Source organism: Primulina eburnea, unplaced genomic scaffold, assembly GCF_022965805.1.
Source record: "Primulina eburnea isolate SZY01 unplaced genomic scaffold, ASM2296580v1 ctg973_ERROPOS9640904, whole genome shotgun sequence".
Taxonomy (NCBI): Eukaryota; Viridiplantae; Streptophyta; class Magnoliopsida; order Lamiales; family Gesneriaceae; genus Primulina; species Primulina eburnea.
In genome coordinates, this window is record NW_027331731.1 from 29,188 (window position 1) to 48,847 (window position 19,660).

The 19,660-nt window shown below is 31.4% G+C and overlaps 1 protein-coding gene across 2 annotated transcripts; it reads right to left on the minus strand.

The window, feature by feature from the left end:
* Window positions 1-8,986: 8,986 nt before the first annotated feature.
* On the minus strand, window positions 8,987-12,095 carry LOC140822655 (uncharacterized). 2 transcript variants are annotated; one of them, XM_073183480.1, is made up of 4 exons: window positions 11,980-12,053; window positions 10,784-10,861; window positions 10,185-10,369; window positions 8,987-9,340 (listed from the first exon to the last, which is right to left on the minus strand). In XM_073183480.1, exons 3-4 carry the CDS (start codon window positions 10,364-10,366, stop codon window positions 9,154-9,156), a joined length of 369 nt encoding a protein of 122 aa, XP_073039581.1. In that variant the 5' UTR covers window positions 10,367-10,369; window positions 10,784-10,861; window positions 11,980-12,053; the 3' UTR covers window positions 8,987-9,153. The 2 variants fall into 2 exon arrangements, with proteins under 2 accessions (XP_073039581.1, XP_073039580.1); XM_073183479.1 differs by lacking the exon at window positions 10,784-10,861 and having other exon boundaries at window positions 11,980-12,095.
* Between the last annotated feature and the right edge of the window lie 7,565 nt (window positions 12,096-19,660).

Here is a 19,660-nt window from a genome sequence, read left to right on the forward strand (position 1 = left end):
GTGGCGGCGGCGGTGGAGGTTGTCGCGGGGGAAATAGAGGGAGAGAAGCTGCGATACAGAGGGAAGGAAGGCATTTTGGGCGAGGAAATGGTGAAGGTGAAGCATGTGAGCCGAGAAATTTAGGATAATAGGAGGGAAATGAACGAATTTGGATTAGACTACGGTTGGGGACAGGAACACACATTTTCCAGCGGTTTTTTTCTTGTGAGAGCCTCACGGGCCGACGTTGCTAACCCGACTTCTTAACGGGCCACCCTGATCTTTTGGATGATGGATCCTCCACAGGCCCACAGAGACGATCCGAGATTCTTTTACTTTCTATTTGTGTGTTAAAAAAAAATATTAATTTTAAAAAATAAATTAAGATATAATAGTGGCAAAGATAATAATAATAATAATAATAATAATAATAATAATAATAATAATAATAATAATAATAATAATATAATAATAAAATCAAATGAGAGGTGAGGGAAATTTCACTCCAACTGACTTAACTTGAAATGAATTTTATTTTTTAGAAAATCGATTTATTCGGGTGGAGTTCGGTTCCTTTTATACAATATCGGTATAACAGAATAAATCAAGTTTCTAAATAAGACTCAATTCGTATAATATCGATTATCTCCAAATCGGTTTACTCGGTTACTTTGAAAAGGGTTAAGCATGCTCATTTTTTTAAAAAAAATTAATTTTCAAATTTAGTATAGTATCTTGATTATAATATCTAAAACTTTGAGGTGTTTAGAATACAATAAACCTTAAAAATTGATATTTGACTTGACTCACAAAATCAAGGGCTCAATTATCATATTATATAATATATAAAATTAGGTAAAAATAAATAAATCATGTAAGCACTATCGACACATGAGTAAATAAAAAATATGAACTCAACAACAACTTTGAAATTATAAAATTTATTATGTTAAGGTTAATTTTGTCATTACAATCTAATATATAAATTTAATCACTCTTATTAAATCATACCAAACATTAAATATAATATTCTACATCTTATTTATCTTTAACTTATCCTTATATTATTTATCACATGTTTATCCTATCATGTGTACCAAACTATGCCTGAATGTAATTATTTTTATTTTTATCATTTTATATTTAAAATATTCTGTTTTCGAGAAAACAACGTGAACCATTAACCTGTCCACTTTGATTTACCTATTTTAATTTTAAAATCAATACTTTTTTAGTATGAAATTTGAACTTTTTTTTTTTTATAATGTTATGTTCTGAAAACTAATATATATAACAACCATAAATATTTATAATATTTGTCTGTCATTTTGTAAAAACAAAATAGAAGAGTTGTAAATCTAATCTATCTAGTTCAATAAAAGGGTACGTAACTGTGTGAGTGTGTGGGTCCTAAGTCGACTATGTGACAAGTTCATTCTTCTACTAGTGTCGGGCGTGTGTCGATAGTTATAATTATTTGTTTCAAGGATCAAATATATTAAGATGATTGTTAATTAATTTTCTATGAACTAAAAAAATTTAAAAAAATAAAAAGACTAACAAAATTGAACCTAAACCTAGGATTAAGAACATGACTTACCACTAAACTAAATGTGCTGCTTTTATTTTTAACACTTTATTCATAATAGTAATGTAGAGATGGGGTGAAGGTATTTTAGGTATTTACCCAGTGTTAACCTAGCCTATAAATAGTAGTGAACTTTCTTAGGACTACCCAACACAGTGATTTTTTACTTTAGTTACCCATGGCGGAGAGCGTGGGGTGACTTTTTTTTTTTTTTAATATTTTTTATACATTAACTTTATTTATTTTCCGCTAATCTAAAGGATCCATTTTTTAATATTTAATTGATTTACAAATTCTAGTCTGGATAAAAATGAAAACTTGGATTTGTCGGTGAATACGACAACCCAATGATTTACTTACTGCAGGCTGAATGGTAGTGATAACGCGCGGATTTCATTATCATTGAAAAATGATATGATTTGGTTTTTGTTGTTAAATTCTTTAATGCTCGATTAAACTTGATAATTATGGAGTAATAAGACCAATAAATTAAGCACACTAGATATTCATGCACAATCCAATCAACATCACCGCAAAGTTCTCGGAAGGTTTTTTATACAAACTTAAGAACATACAAACAAAACATCTTTCGAAACGAAAAGGACTAATCGATGATCAAGCCTTGAAGCAGAGAAAGTGGTGATGATGATGGTGGTGGTGGTGGTGGTGGTGGGGGGGATGCGGCGTCGTTTCTTTGTCGATCATACCCCTGACCTCACAAAAGTCCTCCACGTGGCACGGTATGTTGATCGTGCCTCTCTGGTAGAACCCGTACTCTTCCTCCGCGTCCTTCAGCAGCTGCGTGAACAGCGGGTGGTTGACGTAAATAATCGGGATGATGAACCGCCGCTGCTCCGCCCCTTGACCCACCGTGATGGCCAAACATCCCTTCGGAACATTCCTTTGGTGGAGATGGAAATTCAAGTGACCCTTTTTATCTCCTTCATGACTTCCCTGCATTCTTACACGACCCGGACAATATTATGCGGATGAAACTAAACAATAACATACGATAGGATGTTAACAGAAGAAGAGAGAAAAGGGCCAAGGATCGGAGGCGGAGATGGCGAGAATGAAGAGGGCGAGAGCAGAATCGGTGAGAGATGTAGGAATATTGGTCATGGTTGGAGAAGAAACAGCATCTATCTTCTTGAAGAAATTGGAATGGAGAGGGAGAAGCGTATATATATATATATATAAATAAATGGGATTGTTTGGGTTGTTCCAGAGGAGGTAGAACGAACATACCTTGAACTGGGGAGGATCCACTTGGGAAATTCAACATGCAACTAGTGACGTCACGTCGCTTGCCGACTTGGTATTAGAATATGATTGGTAAACGACTTAAAAGCTTGATCATGACTCTCACGGCTCCTATAAATTAACATATTATTAAAATATAAATATTTAAATTATATCGTACATCAAATATAAATATTCAATAAAGTCCTTATTTATATCCTTGGGTATATATATATATATATATTTGTTTATTTATGTCCATAAAACATTGAACTTAAATTTGGGTCTTACGCATCATCACGAAGACAAATTAAAGAACCACTCCCCAATTAACAAAAAGATATATTCGTAAATTTCATACAAAAAGAAAGTCAATAAAGAAGGTCGATGTCAAAAAAAGAAAAAGGAAAAGAATAAAATACACGTTGGTGAATGGATGGAAAATTCCTATTTATCCCTTGATTAAGCAAGCAATCTTGGTCCCAACTCTTTTAAACTTTCAAATATATTGTTATTTTTTTAAAAAATAAAGTATTGAATTAGAATTAAAACATACTCGAGCTAGGTAAAAACTTGTGTGAGTCGTATTTTCTGAGACAGATATCTTATTTGGGTTCTTCGTGAAAAAGTATTACTTTTTATGCTAAGAATATTACTTTTTATTGTGAATATCGGTAGAGTTGACCCGTCTCACAGTTAAAGATTCATGAGACCGTCTCACAAAATAACTACTCTTCCATGTATCAAAACTTTGGAAAAATAGACAGCTAGGCCACAAATAGTTATATTTAACTGGTATGGATACGGAGAACCGAAAAATCGGACCTAACAGTAAAAATTGGCTTATTTTGTTTGATGTTTTGGTTGTTTTGTTCGGTTTTCGATTTTTACAATAAAAAAATTTTAAAATCGAACGGACAATTTTACGTATAATATATATTAAAATTCGCATGTATAATATATTAAAATAGATAAAAGGATAATATTTATCCATGAAATTTAATACAAAATATTAAATAGTCATAGTATTTAATGACACTTAATATGGTCGACTTATGTTTGATCGCTTTTGGCCAAAACGAAGCGTTTTAGGAAAGTTTTAAGCTTAAGCGAGACATAATCAAGCTTTTTAGAACATTGATTTAATTATGTTATTATATTTTGATTATATTTATTTTCAATTGCTAGTTTTATTTAATTATCAAATCTTTCATTTCTTAGGTATTTTAAAACAATATTCAAATATTTACTAATTCCAAAAAAAGAATTAAATTTTATTTATTAAACCATAAAACCGAATCGAAACCAAACTGTAACACAACAACAACCGTTTTATTTCATCCTACTCATGTGGATATTGTCCCCATGATAGGATGGATAGTCAAGATTTGACCATGCATATATAAGATCAAGCTAAAAAACGTTAGCTTTAATTTTACGATGGAGAAACCGTCAAAAATATTTCATTTAGGGCGGTTTTGAAAATCATCTTCGAACAATTTTTCGCTGCAACCACCGAAGGTGTTTTTTATTAGCCATTTAGGGCGGAAAATTCAGTTCCGACCGTCAGTGTCGATGACCGTGTTGATGTCAACGACGTTCGGTCGATTATAATTTTGTAAATATATATAATTAAATATTTTTTAATGGCATATGTTGGATGACAGCCATGCATGCCGTTTCAAACAAATAAAAACTCACCGCCATGCACAAGTTGCCCATAGGCCGTTCATATCAATACCTTTTCAATTAATTAATTAACAAACTTAAAAAATGGCAACTCTTGAATATGAAAAAAATTACAATTTTGGTTTTGTATACGATTTATTAAAAAAATGTACTTGTTTGGACTATTTACGTAAAATGTAGACAAATTCGGTCGATCATAAACAGATCTAACTAGTCGTAAATTGGTATTTTGGTTGGCTTGTAAAAATGTCTAGGTAGTCGTAAACGATTTGCTCATAGATGGGTCAACGTAATCGTAGACGATTGGCGTAGATGACCGGCACATACTATTGTCGTAGATGACTAGCATAGAAGACCTTGTATCCATAAATCAGCAAACAACAAAATTTGTGGGTCGTCACCTGCATCATGAACAAACATTGTAGGCATCAGAGTTGTCCGACGTAGACACTCGTAGGTTCAAATCAGTAAACAGTTCACATATTTTCTCTGAAAGTTGGAGAGTTCAAATATAAGAACATGAGAGGGTGTGTACCTTGAATATATGAGAGTGGTCATCTATTTATTAGTTTTTTTAAGATTGTTTAATGATCAGTTTGAGCTTTTTTAGGCAAAGTAGGCCAAATAATGAAGTTGAGTTTATAACCCATCAAAATATTTGTTGTTTTTACGACTCTGATCATTTATGTTGTCAAATTTCAGTCTTTGTACATTATCTTTATTTGTTTGACAATTATAATACTTTTTTTCCGACGTATTATTATATAGTGTCACATCGACACTCCAAATATAAAACAATTAAAATTGTAAAAAATAGAGATACATACGACTGAAACTAAAATTTGATAACGTAGGCACATAAATGTGTCTATGTTGGGGGTGTAAGTGGGCTCTTTCCCACTATGAATTTCCAAATCCAACATAATATATTTATGTATTTAAATTAAATCTATAAAGTATTTTATAAGACTTCAAATCCTATTAGAAATTGAGTAGGTTTTTTGTGAGACGGTCTCACGAATCTTTATCTGTGAGACGGGTCAATCCTACTGATATTCACAATAAAAAATAGTACTCTTACCATAAAAATAATATTTTTTAATGGATGACTCAAATAAGAGATCTGCCTCACAAAATACGACTTGTGAGACCGTCTCACAAAATTTTTTGTCTTAGAAATTTGACATAAACTATATAATGAAACAAGATCATCATACAAATATATTTGATTTATTTTTACTACGACTAAAATTAAATTTTCAATGTAAATTTGTTGAGGTACAATAGTTATTTCTGATGAGAGAGCAATCGACATATGACGTTCGAGTGTTATATTGTTTAAAATATTTGAGTTACACAATTACCATCATCTATATCTTTTAGTAAAGCAAAAAACAATCAGTCTTACAAAATTTCAATCGTAAAATCACAATACCAAATTCAAATTTTAGGAGAAGTATCATTGATCTAATATATTTCAATTTTACTGTATGATATTTTTAATCATATGACTTAATTGGAATTTTAATGCCAAGACTTAAATAATATTCTATTTTTTATTGTATAGTTTTAAAAAATTTTATTTATATGCGATAAATTTTACCCACCACGGAAAATTTTTTTAGTTACGTCTATGCGTATATATGTATGTATGTACGATGTTTTAACACATGATGGACAAAGTAATTAAATACACACAACGTATGACGTAATTGTTGATTGATTTCCAATCTTAAAATGGTGACGTGAAATGGTGTATCATAAAAAAGGGTATACTTCGAAATGCGAGAATGGCTTGTTGCCAACAACGCTTTCCCATTTACAGTAAAACAAGATACGACTTTGCATAATCTAATCTAACGTAAAAAATGCACGAGGGAGAGGTGTGTTGTCCACTCAGCTTCTCTCTCACGTATATGTTTTTCCCAAGTTTACTAAAATTAATCTTCCTATAAATAAAATAAGCAAAATTTTATTGTCGAGAAATAGAGATTTGAAGCTTAATATAGATCTAATATGTGAATCAATCATTCCATATAAAATGAGAGCTCTTGAATTTCTAGAGTCATTTGATGTGCGCTCACACACGATCAAATTAGTTAAAAATAACGAAGAGAATTACACCAGTTGTAGTATAGATATATATACAAACTTATACAACATTAGTGATATCTGAAGTATTTACGACGATGAGAACAAAAAAAGTTCGTACTAGTTCGAGACATCGTGTTTGAAATTATTGATCCTATATATTTAAACTACATGAATGGCAATACTTTGATAATTATATGTAACATTTTTATGGTTAAAATGTCTCTCCAAAAAGTAATTTAACACAGGCACACACACAACATTTTACCCCTGGTTTTCGTGGCGGGCAAAAGTACAGTAAATTTTTTTTGAATCACTAGGGCTACAAGACTACTGTATTATATATATATATATATATATATATATATATATATATATATATATATATATATATATATATATATATATATATATATATATATAAACACACACACACACACACGAGATAGATTGAGTTTGCGTGAATGAAGAAGTTGGAAAGGAATATATTCTTACAAAAGTTTGCATGAATAAAGGTATCTCAAATCTGCTAACTTATTCTTTGCTGCTGCTCCACATTTAATTACACCTGCACACAACATTCAAAGTAAATGCATGAATAAATATTTAACAAATATATAATATGATTACTCGGGAAAAAAAAGATATGTTTTCATTTCATTAAATAATATCATTTAAAAACAAGAAAATGAAACGAAAATAAAATCGATCTAGGGTTTGTTAATCCTTCTACATTGAAAAAAGAACTTAATAAATTACAAAGTAAGCGTGTAAGTAATTTATCACGAGTGTGTGTGTGTAATGAACAAACCTGGCAGATGAAAAATCAAGCTAAAATTCCAATATAATGCAGCCGTACGTCTCTGCGTGCGTGGGTGTGTGTGTGTTTTTATTTGTATGTATATATACACAGACACACGAACACAGAGACTCGTTGATAGCTAGATGCTTAAAAAACTGATGTATAATAAGCTTGCAGGTGATTAGCGGAGAATGGCTTGGATCAAAATTGAGGGGAATGAAGCCTGGTCCGACCAAACTAAACAAAGGAATTTGTTCATTAATTTCGTCGAGCCAGACGACATTCCCCTCAATAAAGCAAATTCTTCATGATTTTGGTTGCATCGATATATCCCTGCTCGCTCGATTAATTCTTCATTTTGGTTTCTGTAATCGATATCAATCATCGAGGATATGATGATATATATATATATATATATATATATATATATATATGATGATTGATAGGAGACGAAGAGAAAACGATAGAATGGGTAGGGCTACACATAAAGCTGATCCATCCCATATATGATGGCATGTATGTGATTTATGAGATGACAATGACCACACGGTGAACTGTGGGGCCCTTCTCAACCTCAAATACCCTATCATTTATGAGTGGTCTCATCCGAGATCGTCTCACGGATCTTAATCTGTGAGACGGGTCAATCCTACGAATATTTACAATAAAAAGTAATATTCTTAGCATAAAAAGTAATACTTTCTCATGGATTCGGGAAATTGGTCTTCAGTCACCAGCCGTCGATTTTTTTTGTGTTCAGTCCCTAGGTACTTTTTTAGTACCACATTTCCACATGAAGTGTACCACATTTTGTATGATATAGTACCACAATTTTGTGGGTAGGGAGTGAACCCAAAGAAATGATTTGATTGAGGATTTTTCACCAAAATACCCTCATTTATTCACAAATTTATGTCATTCTCGTTGGTCAATTTCGTAAGACAGATCTCTTATTTGAATCTTCTATAAAAAAAATTATTTTTCATGCAAAAAATATTATTTTTTATTGTAAATATTAGTAGGATTGACCCGTCTCACAATTTTTTTTTTTTTTTTTTTTTACGTAATAGCTAGCATTAAACCTTGTAAAAATTAAAAGGGTACTTTCAACTTTGAAGGAGAATTCATCGGGATTGCAGAAGAAGGGAACGTGCATGGATTTGTTAGCTTGGCTACGTATACAAGGGGCAGTTAACTAGGTAAAGTTTTTGTCGATTTTATCAACACTAAATCATTGCATATTAAACATAGACAAAAAATAATCATGGTAATGTTAGTACAGTTGTTGTCCAAACATAATAATTTTGAGAGGCAGTACAGTACTTTTTTTTTTATCCTATATCATATGGATTGTAGTATAAAGAAGTTATCTGTAAAAATAAATGGCAATGTTTTGGTTTTGTTTGTTCTTTAAAAAATATATATGCTTTTAAAATTGTACGTTGCTTCTTAGAATAATAAGAAGTAGTTTAACCAAGTTTATTTTGTTCTTGAAAAAATATCTTATGTTTATATCTAGCTAACAAATGTTTGACGTGGTTTTCATGTGTTCTGCCAGTTTTGCTCGGTAATTAGCATCTCTACCAGGAATAGAATTTCTACAAGTCCCAAACCACTTCACTCGAGAGTGGATTCATTCAAAAAAATATACTTATGATTGGGGAAATCGTATTCAACATTAGTTTCTCAGCTTCAAAACTCAAAATTAGGCATAAAGACCTTCATTAGAAAGGAGAATGGTTGTAATTTTGAACACAGATTTTCAGGGGTAGTAACCAGTGAATGTGAAGCCCCTTCCGACAATCTCGCCGGCACAAAACCATGCAAAACACTCGAGCCCAAATAAAGCAGCGATGCCAGCATCCTCAACCTTCAGTTCTTGCCTGTGTTTCCACATGTTCTTGACATGATCAAATTCCTTCCAGAATGACTCGGTGCGACCTGGGATGCTGCCAATGGAAGAAACTAATAAAGTCACAAGAAACATATATGGAAAAACAAAAATGCATCTTTGTACAAATTCTCACAATATGCTTGGTTTGAGAAAACTCAGCTGACAATTAGTAGCATGGCTTGCAATATGTGAACTATCATAACCCAGCATAGCTAAGTATGACAGACAAACACCACACACATTGATTTCTTTCAGTTACCATACTAAAACAGTTTGTTTTCTTTATTTATTTATTTAATTTTAAGTAATACTGTCAGCAGTTTCTATACTATCCGCGACACAACATACAGAAGTACCCCATCCCTAGGCTAGATAATAAACCAGAACGAGTCCCATGCCATATTGAGATATTCCATGAGCACGCTGGTTTTCAACACATGCAACTGAGAGTCATGAACCAACACATGACATAAATGAAATCTAAAATCTGATTGTTTCCAGCAAGCAAAGAGCTACTGAAATTCCATGATGAAAAGGTCTAACTAAGGTTTAGATTTTCAGGCACGATCTCAAGTTGTGATAAATTCGCAAAAGAAAAATCAAAGCAAGAGACAGCCACCGTCCATAGAATAAAGGGCAAACACAAAAGTTGCCTGATATGTAACATATAATGCCAAAAAAATAAAGCCTCCTATGCTGAAAATATCGGCTCATAAATAATACATTAAAATCAAATTTGGTAGAAGCTAAATAATCAAAAAGATGAGAGATCAACTTGGTTGCACCTTTGCAACACAGAAATGATTCCATAATTATCAAGTTCCAATGGAACGGTTTGAAATGAAACAAGCGACTATGCGAGTTCAAAGTAAAATAAGAAATATACTGCAAGGAGCAACCTGGCAAGACGAGTGTAAAACAACTGCTTGGACAGCTCATAACATTTTTCCACAGTTGGCGGCTCCACAATGTTCTGTATGTTCTGCTCCAACAACTGTTTGTAGTAGGTGGTTCCGTTCTTGGCCACTATTTGCGACACTTGGCAAGCCTTGGCTTGCACTTGCTGTAACTTGGATGCCATTACCTGCCAAAATAAATTTGTACATGAACAGTTTCAAGCGCAAAGATAACAAGAAAACTAAAAATGGTATGTCTCGTAAGAGAGTTTCAAACCTGACACAAATAGATACAAAGAAAGAACACCACACACCTCTTATGCACAAAAGTTCAGGGAAAAGAAATGAAACGAAACTAAACAAAATATTTACTTTGATAATTTTATAATCCACGAATATGCTTTTGCCAGAATATTTCTATCGTATAAATGCTTCTAGCAGATTCTATATTATCTGTAGTGTCAAAGGTGTAAATTGAACATTCAAGTCCTTCTAGTTTTTGTTAAATCAAATAATAGTCTAGAATCATAAATTTCATATTACTAATGTCTCTCAATTGTTAAGTAATGTATCTCAAAGTACAAGAGAACCCGTTAGCTTACTATTTTGTTGATTGCATCATATTCGGGCAATATATTCACCTCACAAGCCTGGAGTTCTTGAGCAAACAAAAAGTACACCTATTTGGTAAGCCGCAATTTGTCATACTCAAATACTATGCAAAGACCAGAATAAAATCAACAGCTATACACCTAAATGATATAAAGCTCAGTTCAATCAAGATTCACCATTCAGTCCAAGCAACAAAAAAGAGTGAAATCAATCTTTCCTTTTAGCTTAGCTTTATCTGAGTTATTTGCACCAGAAATGTGAAGTTAGTTACACCAGAAATGATAGCAATCTTAAAAACTATAACAAGGAGAATATGCTACTCTAAACATTTCCAAGAAAAATCAAATCCAACTAAACACTTGCCACAATGAGAGACTCAGCACTTGTTCGTTCGTCATATGCAACACTTTTAAATCAACAAAATCTGAAGGTGAAAGACAACATATCCTTCTATTGAGATAATTTCCTCTCACACCAATATGATAATAAATCCAAGTATCCAAGCCCATGGTTTGACTCAAATTCAACACAAAATTAAGTTGCGTTTTTTGCACCTAAACAACAACCAATCTTGGTTTTATTGATTCTCAACCTATCAAAAATACCACTAATAGGAAGATCAAGTGATCAGCAACATGCCTTGATGAAATTTGAACCTTGAAAACATTTAGAATGAAAACTGAACCCTGAAAACATATAGAAAAACTCAACATTTATTTGTAAAAACAATGATCAACCAAATGACCGTCCAACCTAACAGATGACAATGTCACTTCAAACAGATTCCTGTTCGCCGAACTGATGTACAATGACAGCTAGGTTTACGATTTAAATCATTTTTCAAGGTAATAATGGTCCATCCTAACAGATGACTTTACATAATTTCCAACCTAACAGATGACTTTACATAATTTCCCATGCGAAGCTAGTTTTTCAAGGTAATAATGGTCCATTCACCCAGGCTCCAAATCAATTCTTCTTTAACTTAAACTTTTGTGAGAAAAATTGTAAAGAAAGGCTGTTTTTAATGAAATAGCCCATTCTTGTGTGAGAGCTTAGATAGAGTCTAAATCAGTAAGAACTGATCAATACGCGCGGAAGACAGAACAAAGGTAGCACAAATGAAATCGCTGTCGCTAAAATCAACGCGCGGTCGAGACAAAACTTCGTAATAATATCAGGTTACCTGGATTCCGGCCGGAGAAAAACCTTAATAGGCGAGGGTGGTTTATCACTTCTCTCGCCGCTGTACAGTTGCTTTTTATGAGGAGAAATGGACTCGATGCACAAGTTGCCTGTTATTATAAATTTGAGTGAGTAACGTGAGATTTTATCACGAATTGATCATAATCTGTGAGACGAGTCAATTTTACTCATATTCACAATAAAAAGTAATACTCTTAAGCATAAAAAGTAATACTTTTTTATGAGTGATCCAAATAAGAGATCCGTCTCAAAAATATGACCCGTGTGATCGTCTCACACAAGTTTTTGTCAATAAATTTTTAAGTTAAAAAACTTTCTTGGGAATTTAATCTATTTGATTTATAATAAAATAAAAATATAATGATGAAATTTTATTTTAATGAGTGATAAAATAATAATAATTTTTTGATGTTATTTAGTCATATCAATAAAAAAGAAGAAGTTCGAATAGTTGATCGTTCCTCCATATCTCATGTTTGGAGATTTTTCATGCATTTGGGATTTTGTGATTTGAATGGCGAAAAGTATTTATCGAGTTTTGTAATCCATTTTCATCGATCTGGAATTTACTTTGTAGAGAAAGTCAATTGTTTTCCCATTTAAGGAGCAACAATAAAATGGATTTATTTAACAGTCATTAATGACCCATTATATTTTACTGTTTGATTGTGTTTTTTATCTCTATTTTTCAGTGGATAGTTTTTTTTTTTTTAAAAAAAAACTAATAAGTATGAGCATGGTTCATGGTGAAAAATTAGTTGTGGTTATAAAGAATAAAATTATACTTTGTGATGTACTTAGGATCAATTCGACCAATTGAAGCGTGCGCCACGGTTGGTTAAGAACCAATTCTCGATCAAAACTAGAGATATCAATGACGTGGGTATGACTAGACCCAAAACCCGTCTCATGAAAAAAACTTTGACCTATTACTCATCCCACCTCGGTTAAATATTCTTCGAACTCGTCCCACCCCGAATACAAAACGGGATTGGTTTTGTTAAAAATAAAAACAATAATTTCTTCTCAGAGAGTTCAAGAGATTTGAACTTGAAATTGAAATTTTATTAATCTAGTTCAAATAATTGCATTGTACTAATCTTAGCAGTGATTGCAACAGATCACATAAGTTATACAAATGTAAGTCCTATTTACTAATCATTCTTCACACTATCCACTTTTTCTCTTTTATGCCTTCTTGTCATCTGCTATGTCGGCTCATAAGAAACAGCTAAAATCTCCATGCTTGCTTCTTTAAAGGAGTCGATTTTCCTTCTCCAATCATGAGAACCTTTTTTGTGATCGTTTGAAGGAGTAGAGGCAATGGCTCGATTATGCGTATTTTTTGTTTATCTTCCACAGAGAAGTGTTGAAGTCCCTTATGTCAAGGGATGCCTATTCCATATGATTCATCTAGATGTCTGCCTTCACGGATTAGAACTTGGCACACGAGTCAAGAGACAATTTGGCAAAAGAAGGTGCTTGTGAGAGGCTCGGTCCGGGTTTTTTTTTTAAAAATATTATAAAATATAAAAATCATTACAAAACTATTACAAATCGAGAAAGTTTACAAATCTATAACAATCCGTATAATACTGCTGCGGATTCAAACATTTTTATAAAAAAAAATTAAAAAATTTTAAAAAAAAAGAAACACGCAGTGTACACGGATTCTGAGAATCCGTGGGACACTGCCACGGATTCAGAATCCGTGGCAGTGTCCCACGGATTCTCAGAATCCGTGTACACTACGTGTACCCACCCCTTTATATAGAAAGGCTTCTCTTCGTGTATTCTCATTCCATTGTTTAATATACCGAAAATATTGGTTCTTCGTGTTGCGAGAAATATACCGAAATTATTTGTTGGTAAGATTCATTTTCGCAATTTATTTCTGCATCCGATTCTTATGCGCAAAATCTATTTTTTTCACTTCGATCTTGTATTAATATTATTTGTTGATTTTATCATCCTTTTCATTTGAAGATATATGTTTAATTTTGTTGTTAATATTATAATTATATATTAAGAATAATATTTTCTTTTGTGTAGTTTTTTTGATAATACTTGTCATTATTTTCAGATATTAGCACCGTCCGTTGATGTTATTACAAGTTCCGTATAATTACGTACGAGAAGGTAATTTAAGTACTTTTTTTTAATATTTTGTTTGTATTATTTATATTATATTATTTTAATTATAATTTTGTTCACTAACATTATATGATTAAGTATAATTTAGTGAAATATTATATTTATAATATTAAAAGCGATATTAAAAAATAGTTGGAATTTTAAAAAAATAATAAATATGATATTGTGATTTTTGAAATATTTGAATGTTAGTATTTTTAATATAATTAATTTATTTAATTTAATATAAGAATGAGTTAATATTATTGTACTTAATAGTACTGAAATTATAAATTATTTTGTTACGTTTTTTAAATAAATTTTTAAAAATTTATATATGAAATTGTGTTTAGTTACTCTATATCTTTGGTCACTTTAATATAATTTATATAATATTATAAATATGTTTATGTTAGTGCAAAGTATATAAGAAATTGATAATTGTAATTAAAATATTTTTATCCAATTATATATTTTGATATAACTTACTTAAAATTTGTGTGTTTATATACAAAACAATTTTTAAAAATATGTAATAAAATTGCACCGAGTATTTGGCGAATTCATCAGTCCTTCAGCACTTGTTCGGCATTCTTCTTGCGGAGCTGTTTTTTTTTTTTTTTCACTCCGTGTTATTTTTTGTTAGTTATAAAGAATCCGTGATTCTCCTCCCTTTATAAATTGCGTCGATCGTGTTATTATTGGAATTCCTAATTTGATTTTATAGTTTCTATTGATTATCAGAATTTTTGAGAATTGCGCCGAGTTTCACCAATTCATAATTTGATTTGGGAGAATTGTGCTGATTATCAGAATTTGGGAGAATTGCGCCGATTCTAAGTCGAATATCTGTTTTTTCTTTCTATATTGAATTGTTGTATGTATATTATATCTGATAATTTTTTTTAATTTATTACAGATATTAAACTCCTGTAGCTGATTTAATTACAAATTCCGTGCAACGACATTTGAAAAGGTATTTTAAATAATATCTTATATTTTAATTGTATTATTTATGTTGTATTAATGTAATTATTATATTTTCGTTTGTATTATACTATTTTATATAATTTTGTTACTAGTGACTTTTTATAATTATTTCAAAGTTGCACGTCTCGACAGTACATGTATATATTAAATTAATAATAATAATAATAACAACATATTTTTTTTCAATGATATATTTTGAATTTATTTACTTTAAAGTCTTATTTTAGTAATTAAATTAAGTTTTAAGGTACCAAAAATTTTAAAAATTTTAAGTTATAACTATAATTATTTTAAATATAATTATTGTGATTATTCTAATATTATATCACGTATATAATTATTATAATAAAATTTAACGTAAATTAAATTTAATTATTGTAATTATTGTGATTATTGTAGATATAAAATTATGTCACATAAATATAATTATTGTCATTAAATTAAGTACAATTATTAATTATTTTTATATCACGTAAATTAAATATAATTATTGTAATTATTGTATATATAAGATTATATCACATAAATATATCGTAACTAAATTAAGTGTAATTATTATTCCAAAATTTCAGAATCACAGTATTATAATTGCAATAATAAAATTAATATTATACTTATTGTTATTATTTAAAACTGATATAACGATCGCATAATAATAAATATTATTAACAACAAAAAACATAATTATCTCTAATTATTCTGAAAAATACCGAAAACTTACGTTAATAAGTAGAAAAATCTGAACACATGTGCGGTGCTCCAAAGAAAGAAGAAACTTGCTCCTTCGACTTGCTCGACTTCGGTGCAAAAAAGAGGAAGGCAACCCGCATATAAATACTACAAATTTTGGTCACGGGTTAATAATCACGGGTGTACAAAAGTCACGGGTGTGTACACGGATTCTGAGAATCCGTGGGACACTAAATCGGATTCTCAGAATCCGTGTTTCTTTTTTTTTTTTTAATTTTTTTTTTGTAAAATGTTTGAATCCGCGACAGTATTACACAGATTGTTATAGATTTGTAAACACTCTCAATTTGTAATATTTTTGTAATGATTTTTTTATTTTATAATATTTTTTAAAAAAAACCCGGCTCGGTCCGATTCGGAATAATCTACACTTGTCTAGTCCCACTTGAAGACATGGAGTCTAGAATGTTATGGGACATTCAAAAATATAAGTATTAAGACTTGTCTAGTAGGGTTCAAGTAGTATCCTGGAAATACTAAAAATATGTGATATTATCTAGAATGTTCTAGGCATGTCTTGTAATAATACATAAAATATTGTAGAGTATGACTATATAATTATGTAGAAGGTTATAATGTGAAATACTCTAGAACCTTCATTATATATATGATAGGCATATCCTAGAGATTCCTTAGAACCTCCATCACAAATATTATTTTTATAACAAAATTAGTACTTTTTACTCCGAATATGAAAGAAGTTGACCCGTAAGACGATTTCACAGGGGTTTGGTGGATGATATCTATACAAGTAGTACCCTCATTTACTTAGTATAAATGACTGATGTATAGATGAGTGAACACGATTCATCACTCAGCACACAAATTTATCAACTCAGCACACATGTTATGTACTGAGTAGATAAAGATATTACCTATGAACAAAATCTTCCACAAGATACCTACTAATTAATTATTAGTTTGACCAACCAACCTTTCGTTTATCTCACTAAAACAAATGGTGATCGTATTCACGCAGCAAGCAAAGAAGATATCATTACACATTATAACAACATCAAAAAATCATAAAAATCAGAGTTCATAAAATACGGACATACAAAATCCCTCATTAAAATATAAACTCTTTGGAATATTTTATATGTAATAATATTAGGTTCACTCAATCTGTAAATATCTAACTTAAATAAGTGCTCCTTTTTCTTTCTTTTTTGACTATAGTGCTCCTTTTTCTTTTCTTCTCAAAAAGTAATTGGCCCACTTGTTATAAATATGGAGTATTGCCTTGGTGTGCAATGGGTACTCAACATAAAATGAAGATAGTTAGTACAATAGTTGTAGGTGTCACTGTGTGGCTGACTATATTATTGGCATCCAGAAACTGTAAATATATTTGATTCAGAGTTTGATGTATCCACGCCTCTTGCACGTTATACCGCCCAGCTTTCCGATAAATACATCAAACAGAAAAGATCTTTCAGCGATGTAGCTCTCCGGAAGTACCCTTATCGATACACTCAGGTAAATAATCAGCATAAGATAATTTGCAAAAAAAAATAGTAGCAACATGGCAAAAACTTGTGTGAGACGGTCTCACGAGTAGTATTTGTATGACGGATCTCTCATTTGGGTCATCCATGAAAAAATATTACTTTTTATGCTAAGATTATTAATTACTTTTTAATGTGAATATCGGTAGGGTTGACTTGTCTCACAGATAAAGATTCGTGAGACCGTCACCTACTCTAGTAACAGTGCAACATATGCAAAAAAAATTATTGTAATAGTACGAGTTCAATCTTTAAAATCATACAACAGTGTAAATGTCGTGTTTATTTTCCCCGGCATAATAAATAAGTGTATGTACGTATATGTTTGTTTTTGTTTTTTCACGATGGAATTGTGAGTGGTGGTGTATCAGGCAACTAGTGGCCCTTCATATAATACATTTGTGGACTGGTGTTTTAGGTGGATGAGAGGGTGGTTCCACTGGATGACCCCCTCATCTTTCCTAATCTATTCAAATCTAACGTAAAACTTATTCATTATTCAAAAGTTTTAAATCTAATCATTTCATTTGTTCCTTGGTTTCGAAGTATTATACCATTCAATTTCAACTAATGTATAATCAACTTTGTGCCAAATTAACATATATAATCATGCAAAATAAAGTTATCATTCCTTTGCCAAAATTGTAATATATAACGCGACACCACTCTCCCGCGATCGTTACTCATAGGACTTCTCCAGCCCAGTTACTAGATATTCAACTTCTCAGGATTCGAACCCAAGACCTCCTGGATAATTGGTACATGATTGCTTTGCCAAGACCTATATATTCAGGAGGTCTTTTGTTCGAATGATGGGATGGTAAAAGCTCCAGTGTCTGGGCTGGAGAAGTCCTAGAGTAAAGATCGCGGGTGAATGGTGTCGGGCCATTACAATAAAAGACTAGCTCAATTGGTACCAGGATTGCTTTGCCAACAGGTGTCCAGGAGGTCTTGATTCGAATCCTGGGAAGGTAAAAGCTCCAGTGCCTGAGCTGAAGAAGTCCTATGAATAATGATCGCGGATGAGTGGTGTCATGTCATTACAAAAACGTTCCTTCAAATTCGCCCATACCACCGTTGCATCCGTAGAATAAACAATTCCACTGAATTTTTCCTTCGAAACACTACTCATAATCCAGGACAAAACTATTGTATTAAAACTTTTCATCTGCATCAGTGTATTCGAGCTTGATTTAGGTCTGCGACAGCTCCCATCAACAAATGCTAACTTGTTCTTAGCATGCAACGCAATAATCATGGACTCTAAATTCCATAGTTTTCACTTCCGATCAATTGCTCAGACATTAGATTGATACTTGGTGCGTCAAATGGAAGTATATACAGTGGATCTGAGATCTCAAACATAGCTGCAGAGGTTCTGGGAGCAAAAGTCATCGATGGGGCTGAAAATAAATGTAAGACAAGATTGAAACTATGCAATCAAGTTCACAAATTGAAGTAGTGTAACCAGATTCGCAGATCAAAAAATACAATCTATGATACCATGTTGAAACAAGGAATCGCGGGAGAAAAAGAAGAAGAAGGAAACATGTGACGAAGTTTCTGTTATTCCATTGAGCAGAAAGACGGAAAAGTCAGTTCTATAAGAAAATAAAATGAAATATATATATATATATATATATATATATATATATATATATATATATATATATTATGTATAAAAAGATAAAGTTTTACAAAAATAAAAAAATAAAAACTGCACCAAATTCTGTTGAGATGTTTTGTTTTTTCTTATAGAAAAGAAGGTTTGAGAAGTAAAGATAAAAGAAAGGAGCCAACCTCAAAATTTCTTTGAACAAAATGATCATATGGGAAGAAACAGCACGACGAAAAAGAGAATAAAATATCTCTCTTTGCTTTGAGGGTTCATTTCTCGAGCAAGCGAAAGAAAACGTCCACACACTACTTAATATTATAATCAATTATTATATTTTATTTGAGATGAGTCGACTCAAATTATATTTATAATAAACAAATAATATTTTTTCATTTGTCGATCGGATCAAGTCAAAGATCTGGTTAGGATGCAATAATAGATAGAGCAATTGAAATGTGATATTTGAATTGTTGTATGATTTAGAATATTTGAGTTGCATCGATATCACTAGTTATAATTTTTGGTAAAATGGTTATCGCTGAGTCCTACAATTGGTGTTAGAGTCGAGATCACGAGTTCGATTTTCATTGATTGCAAGAAGTGCAATTATTGCGAGAGATTGTTGAGTTGCAATAATTGTCTTTACTCGGTATAACAAACGA

Excerpts from the sequence above, each read along its gene's own strand:
- LOC140822655 (XM_073183479.1), bottom strand. The coding sequence starts at position 10,366 with ATGGCATCCAAGTTACAGCAAGTGCAAGCCAAGGCTTGCCAAGTGTCG. Across the intron at positions 9,341-10,184 it reads TTTTACACTCGTCTTGCCAG|CATCCCAGGTCGCACCGAGT; the intron begins GTTGCTCCTTGC and ends TTCCATTGGCAG.